We start from the raw sequence: 19056 nt of genomic DNA, 5'->3' as shown, positions 1-19056 counted from the left end.
CCAGTGCCCAGGCTTTATTTTATGGCTTCTGGTTTGAAAGTTTTTTTGTGAAATATTATAAGTGAAGCGGACAATATCGGCTAATTTCTGCGAATCTCACTTCACCAGTAATGCATGACACATAAATACAAAAATATAACAACAATAATAATAATTTAGATTGTGATATACATTTAGTTTAATTTTATAAAAAAATATTTAAAGCCTAATTTCTGGTAAATATATTTGGTGCCACAGTAGGGCCGTTTGCCCTCACCCTCAAAATTGGGGTTTAAATTCTTTTTCAGTCTACATGCTCTGCTTTTGTCTCTGTGGATTTCCTCCGGATTCTCTGGGTTTTCACCAGCAGACACACTGGTACACACTGGTAGTTAATTGACATCTTCACTTCGCCTGTACTTTCTGGATTTGTGTACTTCGGTGTGTGTTCAGATAGACTGCCATTCTGGCCAGGATGTATCCCTGTTTCACACTGCCTGCTTCAGACTCCAGCAATCCCAGATTCTGACCAGGATAAGTACTCAGAAGATGGATATTTGCTGCTAGAAATATGGAGCATAACATAATCGTATAAGCTTGATACGCCATATTTATGTTTGCATTATATTTTAAGTGACAATGTAGCCAAAGAAAAACAATTCAACTATAAAGTGTGTAGACTGTAGACCAATCACCACACTGCTACAATCTTAGTATGCTGTAACAGTCCTAGTATGGTTTTCAAAAAAAGACAGAATTACCATGGTGGTTTTTTCCACATTGAAATACAGTACTGTTTTGGGCCAAATATTATACAGCCCAGACTATAATTCGACCTGTCCTGACGACAAACCAAGTCCATACAGGGAAGGATACAGGCAAATAGCACAATAGGGTTGGAAACGACGAAAGACGTACCTGGGCAGAATCAGGACGGATCCGGAGGACCAGCAGCGACCCCCGCTGGTCATACCGGGAAATTGACAGGATGGGTTGTGACACAACGCCCCACTTTTTGGCAAATGTATTTGGAAAATGTTCTAGGAATTACTAAAACTAACAGGGAAAACGAGAACCAAATAAAGAAACCATAAAATAACACCAGAGAACACAGCAACACAGACAGCAGGACTAAGAAACAAAGAGAACTCCTAACGCACAGGGACAGGGACAATGACAGACTACAGAACAGCAAGGACACAGGCACTTAGAGACACACAGGCAAGCAGAGCAAACAAGGGACAGGTGAACGTAATAATCAATTAACCAATCAGGGGCAGGCAACAGGTGAACAGTTTACAATTAACAAGGAACAGGAACCAGGGAATCTAACAAACACTAAGGTAATACCACTGGAAAAGACTAGGAACACAAGGCTACACAAATAGAAAACCAGGCACAGCAGGGTACGTCAAAAGCAAAGACAAAGACAAACAACACCAAACACAGGAAAAACTGGTAATATTTAAATCACCAGAAGGACCAGAATGTTTATAGTCTTAAGGGTGCACACTCAACTAATTGGGCAGTCTGAGGAACAGGGGAAATGCACCAGGAACTTAGAACTAAAACAGAGGAGGGAACAGGATGGTCAGCAACACCTGCTGGTCAAGCAGGGAAGAGACATGAAGGGCGGGACGGACGGGCGCTGACCCTGACATCATCATAGAGGAGAGTCTTACTGTAACACTCTTAGCAAAGTACAAACTAATTTTCCAGATGGGCACCATTTCCTCACATAACCAGTATGCCAAGCTATCTACATCGTTATGTGGTAGAATCAAAACAGTCGTTACAAATTTGAATATTCAACTTGACTAATTTCATCTAGCAGCAAAGGTAGCCTCCTCTTCACCATCCTCTTCCCCCCCTTCTTCATCATCACCACCCTCATATGCATCATTTGGATATAAAATACAGTGTTGATGTATCAGCATAAATAAAACTGCCAAAAGCTGGTGATTATTTTTGAGTTCTGAATTATGAACCGCATGATCTACACCTGCTTCATTATGCACTTCTGATTTTGAATTCATAAGAAAATGTTTCCAAAAAAGAAATCCTGAACGTCAACAGGAGCTTCCAAGAAAAACACTTGCCAAATGGTGGACTGGATGGAATAATGACTCATTCGTAATTCTGGGCTGACAGGTAAGTCAAATATCAAATCTGGTTTAACACTCTCCGTTACAAAATGCAATATGTAAGTCAGCAATTTCCACTTTATTTGTATTCAACAGATGATAAGATAATGTCTAACAAAAAGAAAGTCCCATCATATTTTCCATTTGAATGTTTTGCTTCAGGACAAAATATGCTTCAAGATCATTTCAGTTTTGTTTTGCAAATAGCACATTATTACTAAATATATACATTTTCCTTATTTATTTTTTTCTGAAATGTCATTGTAAATACAGTCTGAGTGAATGAATATTTCTTGGATTTATGTAATACGGTTGCATGTGTTTCACTGTTAAGTATTGGACAAGCAGCTATGGATGACTTTATGCTCAAATACAACCCATCTCTATACAGCTACCTCAAAGTGTTTTATGAAAGCTTAAGCGACTACAACACCAAAAGCAGATTGAAATTATCAAGCTGTCGAAGGTAATCACAAAAAGAGTGGTATAATGTACCATTATCTTTTAATGATATACTGATGTAAGAAAAACCATGCCTGGTGGACATGGATGGCATCGTCTTACAGAATGCTGAAGTGTCCCACTCTGATCCCAGGCCAGCTTTAGATCATTGTAGGCTGTCCTCAGCGTAACAAAGCTAAGCATCAGTAGGCTTTTAATGAAGCATCGAGGGTTTTTACCATTTTGATGGTGTAGTGAGTGGCTCTGTGGGTTAAGGCACTGTGCTTGTTATCAGAAGGTTGCTGGTTTGGATCCCAGGCTTGGCAGAGCAGTTTCAAACAGGGCCTAATTGCTCTAGTGACTTTCTTGTTTGTTATTTTGGACAAAAGCATCTACTAAATAAATGTAAACTGTTAATGTACTAATTAATGCAAGGACAATGATTTAGGGTTACAGACAATTAACCTAAAAGCTGAGTATTTAATTAATACCATGAATGAGAGGATAGCAGAATATTATTCAGTACTCAAGAAAAAAAAAACACAAAGAATTACTTGATAATTTTATAATTTATAATTTACCACAGCACACACCCTAACCTAGAATTCAGTGGACATATTGATAATACACAGCTCAAAGGTACAACATCACACCTCAAACATCATCCACTTCAGATGTCTGTCTTATTTTAACCATGATTTAAGAGTTAATTGGTAATACACCTATGACCTTATGTGGCACTGGACTTCTGGTGTATGATCTGTAATGAAGGTCGATGGTGATATTTCCATGCATGAATTCAGTTGCAGTTTTGAGTCTGTGTCTAAAAATGCAGCTAAACCTGTACATAAATGCTTATTTGCCATTATTCTCCAAATGAACCACAACACCTTTCTGTTACAGTAAAGTGCACTGGACAGTAAAACAGCAACACAAAGCATGAGCCACGCCATTTTCCCAGCCTTGTCTGGTGAAACATCTCCTTTCGTTTCCTTTGTTAAGTTCTTGTCCTGCTCCCAGCTGGGTCCTCGTTTGGCTGAGCGGCGCCCATCGACCGCTCTGCCCTCCTGTGTTTCTGCAGCGTCACCTGCAGCTGCCAGTATCTCAGATAGAGCCACATCAGGCTGCCGTTCTTACGCTTGTCTGTGTTCATGAGGTCAGCGCAGTGCCGATCGTTCCTGAAAATGTCCTTGAGGTCACCTTCCATGTTCAGCTCCATGGCCAAAGGTTCCTTGGCCGCCTTGACCAGAAGGTTCTTCTCTATCTCCAGCCGTCGGTCTCGGGGGAGAAGGACACTGCAGTAGGCATCCTGTCGCTCCACCAGGCCCTGCTCGAACTCCTTCAGCAGAGCCTTGGCCCTCAGCTCCCACATGTTCTCCCTCTCCAGCATGCTCTGGAAGACGGCACCGGCCGCCCCGGTCTGTAGGAGCCTCGTCTTCTCTGCCTCCACAGTCTCTCGCTCTCGCTGCAGCCGTTTTCGCTCCTCCAGCAGCTGCCGGCTCTGAGAGGCTATGGCCTCCCGGTAGCCTTGAACACGGTGACGCTCTTTCTCCAGCTCCAGCTCCAGATGTACTGCTGTCCTGCGGTTCTCAATCAGGGTCTCGCGGTACTTCCCTTCCAGCTCGCTGGTGACAGCTTTCATGTCTCTGTCATACTGGTCTTTTGCCTGCTGGATTTCCCTCTGAGACTCTCTGGTCCAAATCCACCCTGTGAAGCAATTTAGGTTCAAAAGTCAATTGTACCATAATAAACACTGTGCTTTATTTGCATCTGAAATCCTTAAATTATTATTTTTTAAAATGTCCTACAAGTTTGCCACTTCAAACTAAGTCACATACTCAGTGTAGAAAAACAAAAAAAAATCTGCATGGCAGGACAGCTAAAGGTGACGAATGGTTATTATACTTACGAAAGGCAGCCAAGCCGAGCAGGGGGACAAGAAGGGCGTAATTCCATTTATTACTGCCCCCGTCCCCTCGCTCATCGGGTCTGATGTTCCATCCTGGGGGATCATTCAGGTTGTTCATGGAGACGCCCTGATGAGACATAAACATCCTTAAGACATACAGTGCATGCATCCCGATCCGAAAGCCGCCTTCTCTTACTAAACCGGCTTTGTACAGTATAGCTGAACTACTGTGTCTAAAAATGTCTCGCTGCAAAGTTGCAAAACTGCACCAGTTATTTATTAGATTGCTCTATACAAGCATATTCAAAATATTACCGTCGGCTGCTCGTGGTTAAATAGCTTATTGCATCGGACCTTTGCTTATGCGTACTAAAATGAGTGTGATCCACCTTATTCAGGCCCATGCTCACAAAGCCGCAGTGGGTTCCCACCGCATTTCGAGCAATTGACGGGCTGCCATCTCCGCGGCCCAAAGTTATTCCGCTGGGCAGAAACACGGTAAGTATGAATACGAGCGATCAGCCAGCCGCTCAGTCCTGCTCACTAACCTTGGATTGCAATCCGCTTTCGTCCAGCCACCGCACATTCACTTTGCCGAAGCTAAGACAAGCGTTATGTAATTCCTGGTTTGCGCGATTTGCGTAAAGCTGTCGTTTCGTCTCGCAGGGAGAGCCGTTTTAGAAAATTCTAGGACTCGCGTAATAGAGATAATGTTAATATCATTTTTAAGCTTTTAAAATATTAAGCTTTAAAGATTTAATAGTTTATGTAGTTAAGCTTGAACACATCTATGAACTTTATAATATTTACTATATGCCTTTTCTACGTTTCCTCTATATATTTGAGCAAATGGTATGTTCCAATGAGAGGCCCAAACAGAGCGCTGCGGTGCGTTTTACCGGTGGGTTATTCGTACCGGGTTTTGTCTGTAGAATAATATTGTTCTGCTCATTATGTCTTTTATTTGTATTATAGTCTGTCATTACTTCGTAGTTTATAAATATTTTATAAGAAATACACTTACACAAATTAATTTGTCTTCTTTGCCTGCAGAAGTTCTACGTACGGATAGAATTACCTGCCGAGATGTATCTGCAAACGCACTTGGACGTGTAAGGGGAATTTCCAGAACAGTTTTAATACAAAAGCATTCGTTAAATGCTAACGGAAATCTCTATGGTACCCACATTTATAAAAGTAAATCTTCATTTTAACAACGTGAAATGTTCAGGTACTACCAATGCAACACAGTTTTAAATTTAATTCATATTTACAGTACTGTATGTTAACATGTATATGTCTATATATAACTAAAAGTGGAATGTTTTGTGTGCTTGTGTTGGTAAATATTGTAGTTTTCTGTTAATTTAGTAATTGGAATTGGGTGTTAAAATGAGCAAATATATTTAAGTATGACTCAATGGATGTTTATATTTCTGTTTTATGCAATGAAAAAATATTTTCATCTGCAGTAAATGGTTCCTGTGTTTTGGGTAAGTAAAATATGATAAATTAACATTTGGTGGATGATCAAATATTTATTTTGTTGCCTTTTTAATGGCACATGAATCCAGCTTTAGCCTTAAGTCTTCAATTATTTTTCCTGTAGATTTTAATACGCTGGTCTGGCATTTTGAATGATGTTCAATATAGGTGCTCTTGAACAAAACATAATATTAGTCCAGTGAAGGGAACTCTTAATGCTTCAGCGTATCAAGACATTTTGGACAATTCTCTGGTTCCATCTTCTTTGGAGCAGTTTGGGGAAGACACTTTTCTGTTTCAGCATGGCTATGCCTCATTGCACAAATCAAGTTCTGTGGTTGGGTGAGTTTGGTGTTGCTTTTGCCTTTGACTCTTGCCCGATCCACCTAGCACCCGACCCCCTGGCAGAAGGAGGGCCCACAGGGTAGTGGATCCACATAACTCAGAGGCCTGACCACCAGGCGCTCGTCTGCCCCCCCCCCACCCCCCAGGCCTAGCTCTAGGGCAGGGCCCCGGTCTCCCTAATCTGGGTGATGTTACATGGTCCTCTTCCATCATAAGGGTCTTCTGAATCGCAGTTTGTTTGTCCGCTTACCTAGAACCTGAAACGAGGCTGCTTATACATTTAGCATAAATGAGCTTCCTTACAGGGCGTCTGTACTTTGCCATAGTGTGAGTTGCTCACACAATCAGGAGGGGGAGCTGCTGCTCTTCCACATCGAAAGGAGCCAGATGAGGTGGTTCGAGCATCTGCCCATGATGTCTCTCTGGGGAGGTGCCTCAGAGCCATTTCCCGACAGACTCTCTCATAGCAGAATCCACACAGGATGTGCTTTTGTCCACACTCTATGTTGTTTTGGAATGAAAGGACATCTAACTTAGAAAGTCAACATCTACCTTATCTAGCTGGACCCCAGGTCCATCAATACTATAAGCACAATGTAATTACTTAAATAGCAGACGGATGCTCAATTTATATAAACGATTAACTGCTGAAGAATTTAGTTACCCATGTTTTTGATGCAAAAAGACAACAAACTCAGAATATATCAGAATTTTACTAGACATTGGATTGGATTAGCTCCAGTGTCTTAACGGGAATAAGTTTGTGTTCGTTTCGCCTTCGGCAGCGGTTGACCTCTATAGTGCGTCTTTTCTTGGGGGCCGCCATCCACAGTATGCTGTCCAGCAATGTGCTCTGGCCGCACTCCTCACTCTCAGACGGGCAGTTTCACCGTTTCGACTCGTCCGGGGATGGGGTCCCCGAAGGCTTTCCCCCGTCCCCTTCATGGTGCGTGCAGCCTTCCTGCGGTCAGCTGCAGCAGAGCTACTCCCGCGGAGAGCAGAACGGTATCATGTCTGTTTATTTCGAGCTGTTGTGAGTTTTACGGTGGCTGGAGTGCCAATCCTGCCACCAACTGCCAAAATTTTAAAAAGTTGGAGTATCACTTGCAGAGCTGGATGCAGTTTAACGTCATACTCAGGAGACACCATTCCCAGTGGCCAGGATGGATTATCTCATTCTTTTGGTTTCTGATGATGTTTGTGGTCTCTGCTTATAATTGTCACGTATGGTGCTTTTAGAGGTCTTTTTGAGGTGGTATCATATCAGTTGATACTTTATTGATCCCTGTGGGGAAATTCTCTTTATGCCTCCCCCAACTTGCTCTTTGTAGGCAAGAGTAAGCTGGCTATGAAGGGCAGCCACCTGTTGTGGTACCCAGGGAGCTGGGGGTTAAGGGCCTTACTCAAGGACCTACAGACGTGCTGAAGCTCGGTTTGAATTGGTGACCTTCAGATCACAGGCACACAGACTTAGCTCACTGAGCCACATGCCGCCCCCATATAGGGCTGGGTGATATAATCTTACAGTACAGTACACTTTATGTACATTTTGAATACACTGCAAAGTGTTGAATGTGATTAAACTACCGACCAATATCACTTCTCTCTTTTCTTTCAAAAATCCTTGAATGCAATTTTCAATCAACTGTCACTCTATCTCTCTCAGAACAACCATCCATGAGCCTAACCAATCTGGCTTCAAAGCAGCACATTCCACAGACAGACTGCCTGTTAGCTGTCACTGAGAAGCTACTTGCTGCCAGAGCGGCCAAACTGTCATCTGTCCTCATCCTTCTTGACCTTTCAGTACATTCGACACAGTCAACCACAAGACTTTCCTCTCCATCATTATGTGTCTTGGAATTTGTGGCTCAGCATGGCAGTGGTTTGGTTCCTACCTAAAAGGCCGGTCATATCACGGGATATCAGTTACAAGTACAGTTAACATAGGCACTGTAATTCACTTATATTGCATGTTTTTGGACAGTGGGAGGGTAATGGAGGATTCATCAAAGCCGCAGACATACAAGGTGAACTACACACTCAGAGTACTGGTGTGTTGCTATAGAGATACCTGCTCCGCCACTCTGCCTCCCCCAGTACTAGACCTTCCCGATGTGCAATGTTAATATCGGTGTGGCATTTCAAGCGCATGCAGTTGTTATATCGCAAGGACCGCAATAGTCTGCTGGGTGAAAACCATCAACAAGCTGCGCAATAATATTTTTGATGAGTCACAGTAAACAAAACAGACGCTATTGTAGCGCCGGGAACACCGAGATATCGCAGGAGGTGAAATGGACGAGAAAACCTGCCTGCCAGGAAAAACATGCTCATTTATTACTGTCCTTAACAGGACTATAACAAACATGTAATGAGCAACGAACGAAGTATGACATGGAAACATAGGGAGGTTGGACAACGGACGGTAAAGCTCACACAAGGTAAATAACTTAAACAACAGTAAAGACGCGCAAGGATCATATACAGGGTTCATGCAAGACATGGGGAAATACACTTGTGCAACAATAGGGAAATACGACATGTATTTACAATAAAAAATACATACAAGGGACTTTTTGCAATTGCTGGGACATGCAAAACCCACTGGCACTAATAGAAAAGCAAGCTTTGCCGTTTTAAAAAATGTTTCGTTTTCAACATTATCTAGTTTATGCAAAAACAGCAATGAAACGATCAGTCTAATGTTTGCCACTTTGCATGAGCTCTGTATGTACTCTCCGAGACTCATTCATAGACCACGTGTTGCGTTCGTGAGAAATTACACAAAAATGAGTGAAGAGGAAAAAAGCAAAAAAGAACTGGTGATGAAAAGAGATTTGTCTTCTGCTGCATGTGTCATGGTCAGTCTCCATCTGTCCCTGTGTAATGTGGAGTGTTTCCCTGCTGCCATGTAACTCAGTTGGCTGTGTGTACGGTTCAGAGGCTGACGCCCCCTCCTCTCATGAGTCTGAGGCCTTTGTGTCATAGTTTGGTTTTATGTTATCCCTTGTAGTCCATCCATCACTGTAACTGCTTAATCCCAGCTGGGGCTATGGGGGGGACCAGAGCTTATCTCAAGAACAATGGGTGCAAGCAGGAACCAACCCTGGATAGTTGCCAACACACTGATGTCTAAGACAGAGACATGTCTAAATGCAGGAATGTAACTTGAAGTGAAGTGAGTTGTTTAAGTATATCTCCCACTTCGTGGCTGAGTTTCTGTTGTTCCTGGTCCATTTGAGTTCTTCCTCCAACCTCACTATGGGATGTGATCATCATAGAGGAGAGTCTTATTTTAACACTCTTAGCAAAGTACACACTAATTTTCCAGATGGGCACCATTTCCTTACATAGCCAGTATGCAAAGTTATCTACATCGTTACGTGGTAGAATCAAAAAAGTTGTTGCAAATATAATATTCAGGGTTACTCTTCAACTAGTTTCATTTAGCAGCACAAGTAGCCCCCTCTTCACCATCCTCTTCGCTCTCTTCATCATTAAAAATGTCATATGCATCATTTGGATATAAAATGCAGTGTAAATGTATCAGCATAAAGAAAATGGCTAAAAGCTTTTATTTGATTATCTTTGGAGTATTGGATTATGACCCACATGATCCACATCGGTTTCATTATGTATGTAGTTCTGATTTGGAATTCATAAGAAAATGTTTCCAACAAAAAAATCTGAACGTCAACAGGAGCTTCCAAGAAAAACACTTGCCACGAGATGGAATAATGACTCATTCGTAATTCTGGGCTGACAGGCAAGTCAAATATCAAATCTGGTTTTACACTCTCCGTTACAAAATGCAATATGTAAGTTGGCAATTTCCAACATGCATAGGATTTAACTGTATTTGACAGATCATAAGATAATGAACCTTATGTTATGCAAAATAAATGTTTTTTTTTCATATGCTTCAAGATCATTTCAGTTTTGCAAAATAATGCACACATTATTACTAAATATATTAATTTTTGATATTTGATTAATGTTCTGGAAAGGTCTGTGTAAATAGAACTAATACCATGAATTAGTGTAGAATGTTATTCAGTGAACTCAAAAAAACCAACGACAAATTAGTTGATTATTTTATTATTTACCACAGCACACACCCTAACCTGGAATTTTATTGACATATTGATAATACACAGCTCAAAGGTACAACATCACACCTCAGACATCATCCACTTCAGATGTCTGTCTTATTTTAACCATGATTTAAGAGTTAATTGGTAATACACCTATGACCTTATGTGGCACTGGACTTCTGGTGTATGATCTGTAATGAAGGTCGACGGTGATATTTCCATGCATGAATTCAGTTGCAGTTTTGAGTCTGTGTCTAAAAATGCAGCTAAACCTGTACATAAATGCTTATTTGCCATTATTCTCCAAATGAACCACAACACCTTTCTGTTACAGTAAAGTGCACTGGACAGTAAAACAGCAACACAAAGCATGAGCCACGCCATTTTCCCAGCCTTGTCTGGTGAAACATCTCCTTTCGTTTCCTTTGTTAAGTTCTTGTCCTGCTCCCAGCTGGGTCCTGGTTTGGCTGAACGGCGCCCATCGACCGCTCTGCCCTCCTGTGTTTCTGCTGCATCACGTGCTGCTTCCAGTTATTCAGGTAGACCCACATCAGGCTGCCGTTCTTGCGCCTGTCTTTGTTTCCGAGATCAGCACAGAGCGAATCTTTAATGAAAATATCCTTGAGGGCACCTTCAATGTTCAGCGCCTGGGCAAAAGGTCTGTTGGCTACCTTGTCAAGAAGGTTCTTCTCCATCTGCAGCCGTTGGTCTTGCGGGAAAGTCCAACTACAGTAGGCGTCCTGCCGCTCCATCAGGCCGTCCTCAAGCTCATTCAGCAGATTCATGGCCTCTGTCTGCCACTCTTTCTCCTTCAAGGACGCCATGGCCTGTTGGACACGGTGACGCTCCTTCTCCAGCTTCAGCTCCAGATGTGCTACTTTCCTGCGGTTCTCAATCACGATAATCTGGTGCTTCCTTTCCAGCTTATTGATGACAATTTTCATGTCTCTGTCATATTGGTCTTTTGCTTGTTGGACTTTCTTCTGACAATTTCTGTCCCAGATCCACCCTAAGAAGCAATTCAGGTTTAAAAGTCAGTTGTTCCTTAATACAGTGCTTTAATTGCATCTGAAATCTACAGAAGCCCTTAAGGGCAAAACATGCCAGCAAATCAAAAACACACCAGCAAATATGAAAACACTACAACATTAGCGGCACTGAAATCAGAAAGGATATGTACCTACTGATCATCACATGCTAATTACCTGTCAATCAGTCAACAGTTGTAACTAGTTAATCCAAAGGTACATCTTTACATACCACATAGAAGTAAAAGACAAGAGAAAACAGATATCATTAGATGTGACCATACACATTGAAAGCAAAAGACTTTGATGGTTATGAGCCAACCGCAGTAAGTTATGAGGATACCGTGAATTATACGGTTTTTCAAATGTCGTGTGTGACTCTGACATGGATGAAATATTTTGGTGTATTCACGGATCAGTGCAGATGTATAAATCACTTGCTTACTCATAATTTATTATTATAAATCATCATTATCTTAATTTCAAAATGAAATGGCAACGTTAAGCCATTACTTTATTCTGGGCTGTAATGTTTTCATTGTTTACAACAAATCTGGTTTTATCACACATTAGTGAATGCATTTTATAGGTAAATTGCAGATCGATTTGTTTCATGGTCAATTCATTTGCTTCATGTGTTCTTACTCACTAGGTCAACCACTCCCAGAGAACTTCTGTTACACTCGGAAGAACCTGATTCCTTGCCCAGAAAGATGGAGAAGTTCACACTTTTGGATGTACTGTTTGCATATTTGTTTGCCCTTTTACCAGTTGTCTTTGCATTTTGCCTAACCTTATGCATACTGAATATATTTATTGTTCCACTCCCCACATTGCACTGTCCCATCTCTTATTGCAGTGTTTATACTGTACTGTTGCCTACTGAGCTTTTTAAATTGGTATTTTAAGCGAAAATATTAGCACCAGTTGATCCGTCGGTTGGGTTACTCGTAATATTGGTATTGTACCAGCAGCTGATTAATTCACTGCTGGTACAATACCGATATTACAAGTATCACATTTTCCGTAAAATGTGGTTTCTCGCAGTTGTCGTACAGAATCATGGGACATATTCGGTCCTCCAGAACGCTAACCGAACGCCATGTAAACGCAATAGCGTCGTTTTCCTCGCGTTCGTCGGGATTTGACGCCAAGAAAACGTTGCATGCAGCGTTTATTTGACGCCACCTGAACGCATAGCCGGCCGAACGCCGGTGTTGAATGCTCGTGTGGACGCTTTGATTTGCTCCAATGAGCAGAAAAATGGTCGGCGCTCACCACGAACGCCAGAAAAACGCCTGGTACAGAAGTCCGTGTGAACGAGGCCTTACGCCTTACTTACGACAGGCAGCCAAGCCGAGCAGGGGGACAATAAGGGCGTAATTCCATTTATTACTGCCCCCGTCCCCTCTCTCATCTGGTCTGATGTTCCATTCTGGGGGATCATTCAGGTTGTTCATGGTAACGCCCTAATGAAACATAAACATCCTTGAAATATACAGTGGTACCTTGAAATACGATCTTAATTCGTTCCAAATAGCTGGTTGAGTTGTGAATTGGTCGAGTTCAAAGTCGAATTGCCCCATAAGAAATAATGTAAATGAATTTAATCTGTTCCTGAACCCCAAATGATTGCCTAGTTAAACTGAATTTTCCGTAACACCTGTTTTGTACCGTGAGGCCAGGCGGTATCAACAAACAACACGTTTTTTCTTTTGAAGAAAAGGTCTAGATCTGTTGGATAGAAATGCTAATGTAATTCTCTTTGGTATTCATATTTATAAAAATAAACTTCATTTTAACAACGTACGATGTACAGGTAGCACCAATGCAACGCAGTTTTAAATTTAATTGCTATATACAGTGCGGTATGTTAACATGCATATGTCTATATATAACTACAAGTGGAATGTTTTGTGTGCTTGTGTTGGTAAATGTTGTAGTTTTTTTGTTAATTTAGTAATTGTAACTTGGTGTTAAAATGAGGTTCCAAGCAAATATATTTGCGCTTGACTCAATGGATGTTTATATTTCTATTTTATACAATGAATTTTTTTTTTTCATCTGCACTAAATGGTTCTTGTGTTTTGGGTAAGTAAAACATGATAAATTAACATTTGGTGGATGATAAAATATTTATTTTGTTGCCTTTTTAATGGCAAATAAATCCAGCTTTAACCTGAAGTCCTGAGTTATTTTTTCGGGTAAATTTTAATACCTTGGTCTGGCATTTTGAATGCCGTTCAACATGTACACCCTAGAAGGAAACGTGATAGGTGATCGAGCAGGATAATTCAGATAAGGAATTTATTTGTTTAACGTTGTGAAAACAGTGTATTTCGAAACACTAACAAATCAAAATCAATTAAATTATTAAAAAAGCCTTTTATATATAACGATACTTATTCAAATAATGTCATGTGTTCATACTAGTCTAATTTGATATAGCAAGACGAGGACTCAGTCAGTGGTATTAGTTTATCTATAGCCACTTTGAGTCCAGTAAATAGTCTCGGGTGCAATAAAATTAACATGCTTTCAAAATGAGGTTTATAATTTTACAACCATAAAATATACTGACTAATAATCGGAAATAAGTAGATTTGATTTTTTTTGGTATTACTCTGCTCTCTCTGTTATATGGACAGATATCCAGCAGCTAAACACTCTTCAAAAAATTGTCAAGACTGTCATTTCGTTGAACCGAGCTTTTTGCTGTAGAAACTGTAAAACTGTAATAGATCAAAAGAAAATTCACATTAATTCTAGAATGGGCACATACTCTATGTAATTATTTCCACAAATTCGTAGCACATTTAGATTGGAAAATAGAAAAATACAAGCTAACAGTAATTAGCTGCTAGCGTGTTTCATACATCATTTCTGTACAAATTTACATTACTAGCACAAACTATAATGGTCACGAACATCTTAATATCACTTACGGATATGGTCTTCTGAAGATAGAATAACAAGAATGTAAATTAATGGTATCTAAAGATGCGTCTTTAGTGAGAGCGTCCGTGCTTCTCCTGGCAGGTACACAGACTGAACCAAAATTTCCTGAAAAATATGTTATGAAAAGCAAAGTTGCGATAGCCTACATAAACGCCCAATAGCTGAAATATTTCCAAAACATTCCCTGCCTGGGATAGTTACCTTCCCCACCTTCTGTTCTTGTTGTCCAACCCGTTTGTCGTTCCCTGGAGTGTTTCCTTGCTCCCCATGCTGCCATGTTACTCAGTGGGTTGAGTGTATGGCTCAGAGACTGACACCCCCTCCTGTTATGAGTCTGAGGCTGGCCTGAGGCCTTGTGTCATATTTTAATTCTATGTTATCCCTTGTAGTTTGTATGGTTCATTTATATCTTGTGTATGGTTACCCTGACTGTGCCTTGCCTATGATCTGTTTGACTGGTGTTTTGATCCACTGTTAATTGACCTCACCTACTCCTTGATGCCTCTAGTTGTAATAGTTCACACCGGCCCCTTGTTAGCCCTTTGTAGTTGTGGTTGGGTCCCAGTCTTGTGCTGTTCCTTGGCTGTGTTACTTTGTGGTTACTTTCAGGTAATTCTATTTTTGTTTGTTTGTTATTGACCCCTTGTGGCCCCTATAATTTCTGGTTCCCCCTCTGTGTTCTGCTTTGTTAATAAACCCTGTTTGTTGTGAGCTGCTCCATGGATCGTCCCTCTTCTCCCTCGAGATGCCTCGCCATAACAGTATGGAAATATCTTGTATTTGATAGAGGCGATTTCGGGAAAAGGATTTTGTAGACACTGCTTTGTATCTGTTTGCACAACCAACAGCAATACCACCAACTTATTTGACCGACTTTGTTGGCAGATAAATTCTATTTGGTCATATAGTTCATTTTCAACTTTTTAAATATTGCATAAACTTTAATTATTGTTCAATTCTTCTCAAAACGCAGAATATGTGGCTAAGCGACAGGGCTAACCTTTGTTTTTATAGTCATTACTTTGCCATAGAGGAATTTTAGGAATTAAATTTAGCAGAATAATATACAGTCAAAGTGATGAAAAAGACCGGTTAGGGTACTAAATGGCACATCTATGGCTAACCTCATTATTGGGTGAGTCCGTCAAACCTGAATGTCTTTGAGATGTATTTGCATTGCAGTTGTGCTGTGGTGATGTTTCAGTTATGCTTTACAAACAACTTGTGCTTCCACATAGCTGATGGTTTTGCTCTTTATTTTTATTTTCATCCTCTATCCGCCATCTCCCTTCCGCCATATTGCCTAATAATCGAGAAGAAAAATTTTAATCGATGCTTTTTAATAATTGAGTAATAGTGACAGCCCTAGAGGCAAGGTTTATAAGTTAGACGTGAGCAATGAGGTACGGAGCAGAGACATGGGTGGTGAAGGTAGCGTAGGAAGAGAAGCTGCATGTGGAGGAAATGAGGATGTTGACATGGATGTGTGCAGATATAGAAAAGGCCATGATTAGAAATGAAAGTATCAGAGGTAGAACAAAAATATATCTAAAGAAAGTGCATGAATGTACGTTGAAGTGTATCGAAGTTGATTTTCATACAGGGGATGAACAAAATAAGGGAAAATGCAAGAAAGTGACTCTTCAAAGTAAGTAAATAATAATTTCAAATTTGGGCTACAAACATTATTCTTAATAGCCTGAATCCCAATCAGCAGTATGTGTCAGCTATAAAAGAGGTTTGACGGTCATTGAATTTTTCCATGCGGTTTACATCATGCAGTTTACAGTTAAATATAAGTGCTACCTTAAACCCATAATGCCTTTTCATTTGGGCAGCCACCTGAAGGAAGGAAGTGCATTTCATAGCACTAGGTGCAAGCTATGGTACAAACACGTTTACATGCACAGCTAAATCGAGTTACGGTTAAAGCTCAAACCCAGCCTCAGCATATCTACGGCTCCTTGAGCAAGGCCCTTAATCCCCCAACAAGTGGCTGCCCTTCACAGACAGCTTACTCTACAAAGAGCAAGTCGAGCGAGGTGAAAAGACAATTTCCCCACAGGGATCAATAAAAGTATCTATTATTATTATGGCTGTTTTCAGCTTGGTTGTGTGGACCAGTGAAGTGACACAAGCTTTAACTGTGATCTGGTCAGAAGAACAGATGCAAGATCAGGACATAAAGGATTACAACAAGAAATATAGGGTTTTCACAGAAAGCTCTGGAGTGCAGCATCTGCATTAGATGCACTATGTGGACAAAAATATTGGGACACCTGGCCATTACACCTACAGGAATTTTTATAACATCCCATCCATAGGCATCAATATGAAGTCCCCCCCCCCTCCCCTTTTCAGTTATAACGGCTGCCATTCTTCTGGGAGGGCTTCCCTCATGATTTTGGAGTGTTTCTATAGGAATTTTCCCCCATTCTTACAGAAACATATTTGTGGGCTGAGGCACTGATGTTGGAGGTGAAGGTCTGGTCTTTGCTCTAGTTCAAAGATGTTCAGTGAGGTTGAGGTCAGGGCTCTGTGCAGGCCAGGCAAGTTCTTCCACACCAAAATGACCCAATGACGTCTTTATGGACCTTGCTCGCAGTCACGCTGGAACAGAAAAGGGCCTTCCCCAAACCGTTCCCACAAAGTTGGAAGCATAGAATTGTCCAAAATGTCTTGGTATGCTGAAGCATTAAGAGTTCCCTTCACTGGAACGAAGGGGCTTAGGCCAACCCCTGAAAAACAACCCTATACCATTATCCCTCCTCCACCAAAGTTTACAGTTGGCACAATGCAGTCAGGCAGGTAATATTCTCCTGGCATCTGCCAAACCCAGACTCATCCATCAGTCTGCCAGACAGTGAAGTGTGATCCGTCATTCCACAGAACACGTTTCCACTGCTCCAGAGTCCAGTGTCAGTGTGCTTTACACCACTGCATCTGATTCTTGGCATTGCACATGCTGCATTCAATGACATCACTCTATTACTTTATGTGATCTCCTACTTCGTGGCTGAGTTTCTCTTGTTCCTGGTCCATTTGAGTTATCCATTCTACCCCACTGTACTACTAATCAAGGATATGATCATCACAGAGGAGAGTCTTATTTCAACACTCATTACAAAGTATACACTAATTTCCCAGGCGGGACCAGTGATGGGCAGCAGAGAAAATGAGGATTCAGATGCAGAGGTAGGCTGAAGTTTTAAAGGGAACTTTGTACTGAGCAGGTGAAAAACCAGCAGAAGGAGACAGAATCTAAATCAAAAGGAAATTTGGAGATCAATGAGACAGCTGAGGGTCAGTCAAGGTGCAAACAAGAATCAGAATGGGGAACAGAATCAGGGACCAGAAGAAGATATGAGTCTAAAAGCTCAAACTCTCAGAAACTGAGAAGATCTTACACCAAACAGACATATAAGGCACCTGAAAATAGTCTGACTGATTAGGAGCTCAATCACACCTGGTAGGGCGTGGCTATTAATTGAAAACCAGTGGGACAGGGTTTTCAGGTGGTGGACTGGGACAGAATCAAAACAGTTGTTACAAATTTGAATATTCAGGGATACATTTCAACTTGACTAATTTCATCTAGCAGCAAAGGTAGCCTCCTCTTCACCATCCGCGTGTGACTTTGCCATTACTTCGGGTGACATGGGCGACCGTGCGCAAGGAACAGAATGGCAACGGAATCCGTAAACGCACCAAGAAAACGCAGCTGTGATCCATGGCCCCGCCCACTGCCCGCTCCAATTAACATATATTTGCATGTTGTGAACTTGAAAATGAAAAAGCAGAAAATGAAAAGTCAAGTTAGAAAATGAAAAGACAAATAAGCTTTTTAATTTTATTTTTATTTTTTTCACAAACGACTCATGCATGAGTGGAAAATTATAATGCAAATGGTGCTACCTCAGTTTATTTTTAATTTTGGCAGGGTTTTGCGCATAGACTTTGAAAACTAAAAGGCGAAGCGGAGATTGTATTTTCACTTTATCATTTTCATTTTTGTTTTTTGCAGAAAATACCTCCCATAACAAGTCGGCAGAAGCGTGTTAAATTAATATGAATATAGAGCCAAATTAAGTTCTGAAGGTAAATGATCCCCCCTACAGGCGCAATCGCGTCATTGCATTCAGCTGCGCAGCATTTAAGGTGGACAGGAAAATTCGAATAAGGAGTCAAAAAAAGCCTCGTAAGCAAATGGTATGTTCCAAGGAGAGGTCCAAAAACAGTATTACGGTGGCTTTTGCCTGTAGGTTATTGCTTCAATTACCGGATTTTCTCCGTACTACAGTATTGTATTGTTCTGGGGTATATTTCCCGAAGCATCCTTTTATATGAACGCTACGTCGTTCGTAAGTCTATGTCAAATGACGTAGCGTTACGGAGGCTTCGGGAAATTCACCCCAGGACATTATCGCTTTTATTTACTGTATATTATAGTCTGACATCACTTAGTAGTTTATAAATATTTTGTAAAAGAATGCACTTATACAAATCAATGTGTGTCCTTTGCCAGTAGAAGTTGCTACTTCCGAGATTTACTTTTTTAGACCCCCCCCCAGGCCTAGTTCTAAGGCAGGGCCCCGGTCTCCCTAATCTGGGTGGTTACATGGTCCTCTTCCATCATAAGGGTCTTCTGAATCGCAGTTTGTTTGTCCGCT

The 19056-nt window shown here is 41.0% G+C and overlaps 2 protein-coding genes across 2 annotated transcripts; both read right to left on the bottom strand.

The window, feature by feature from the left end:
- Window positions 1–3114: 3114 nt before the first annotated feature.
- On the bottom strand, window positions 3115–5121 carry LOC111843540 (coiled-coil domain-containing protein 127-like). Its single transcript, XM_023811209.2, has 3 exons — window positions 5022–5121; window positions 4474–4600; window positions 3115–4271 (listed from the first exon to the last, which is right to left on the bottom strand). The coding sequence occupies exons 2-3, from the start codon at window positions 4589–4591 to the stop codon at window positions 3562–3564; spliced, it is 828 nt and encodes a 275-aa protein (XP_023666977.1). The 5' UTR covers window positions 4592–4600; window positions 5022–5121; the 3' UTR covers window positions 3115–3561.
- Window positions 5122–10388: 5267 nt separating this feature from the next.
- On the bottom strand, window positions 10389–14531 carry LOC111843554 (coiled-coil domain-containing protein 127-like). The gene is made up of 3 exons (XM_023811219.2): window positions 14374–14531; window positions 12771–12897; window positions 10389–11409 (listed from the first exon to the last, which is right to left on the bottom strand). The coding sequence occupies exons 2-3, from the start codon at window positions 12886–12888 to the stop codon at window positions 10829–10831; spliced, it is 699 nt and encodes a 232-aa protein (XP_023666987.2). The 5' UTR covers window positions 12889–12897; window positions 14374–14531; the 3' UTR covers window positions 10389–10828.
- Between the last annotated feature and the right edge of the window lie 4525 nt (window positions 14532–19056).

Source organism: Paramormyrops kingsleyae, chromosome 9 (assembly GCF_048594095.1).
Source record: "Paramormyrops kingsleyae isolate MSU_618 chromosome 9, PKINGS_0.4, whole genome shotgun sequence".
Taxonomy (NCBI): domain Eukaryota; kingdom Metazoa; phylum Chordata; class Actinopteri; order Osteoglossiformes; family Mormyridae; genus Paramormyrops; species Paramormyrops kingsleyae.
Note: the sequence above shows the minus strand (reverse complement) of the source record. Positions and strands in the feature narration are given on the sequence as shown.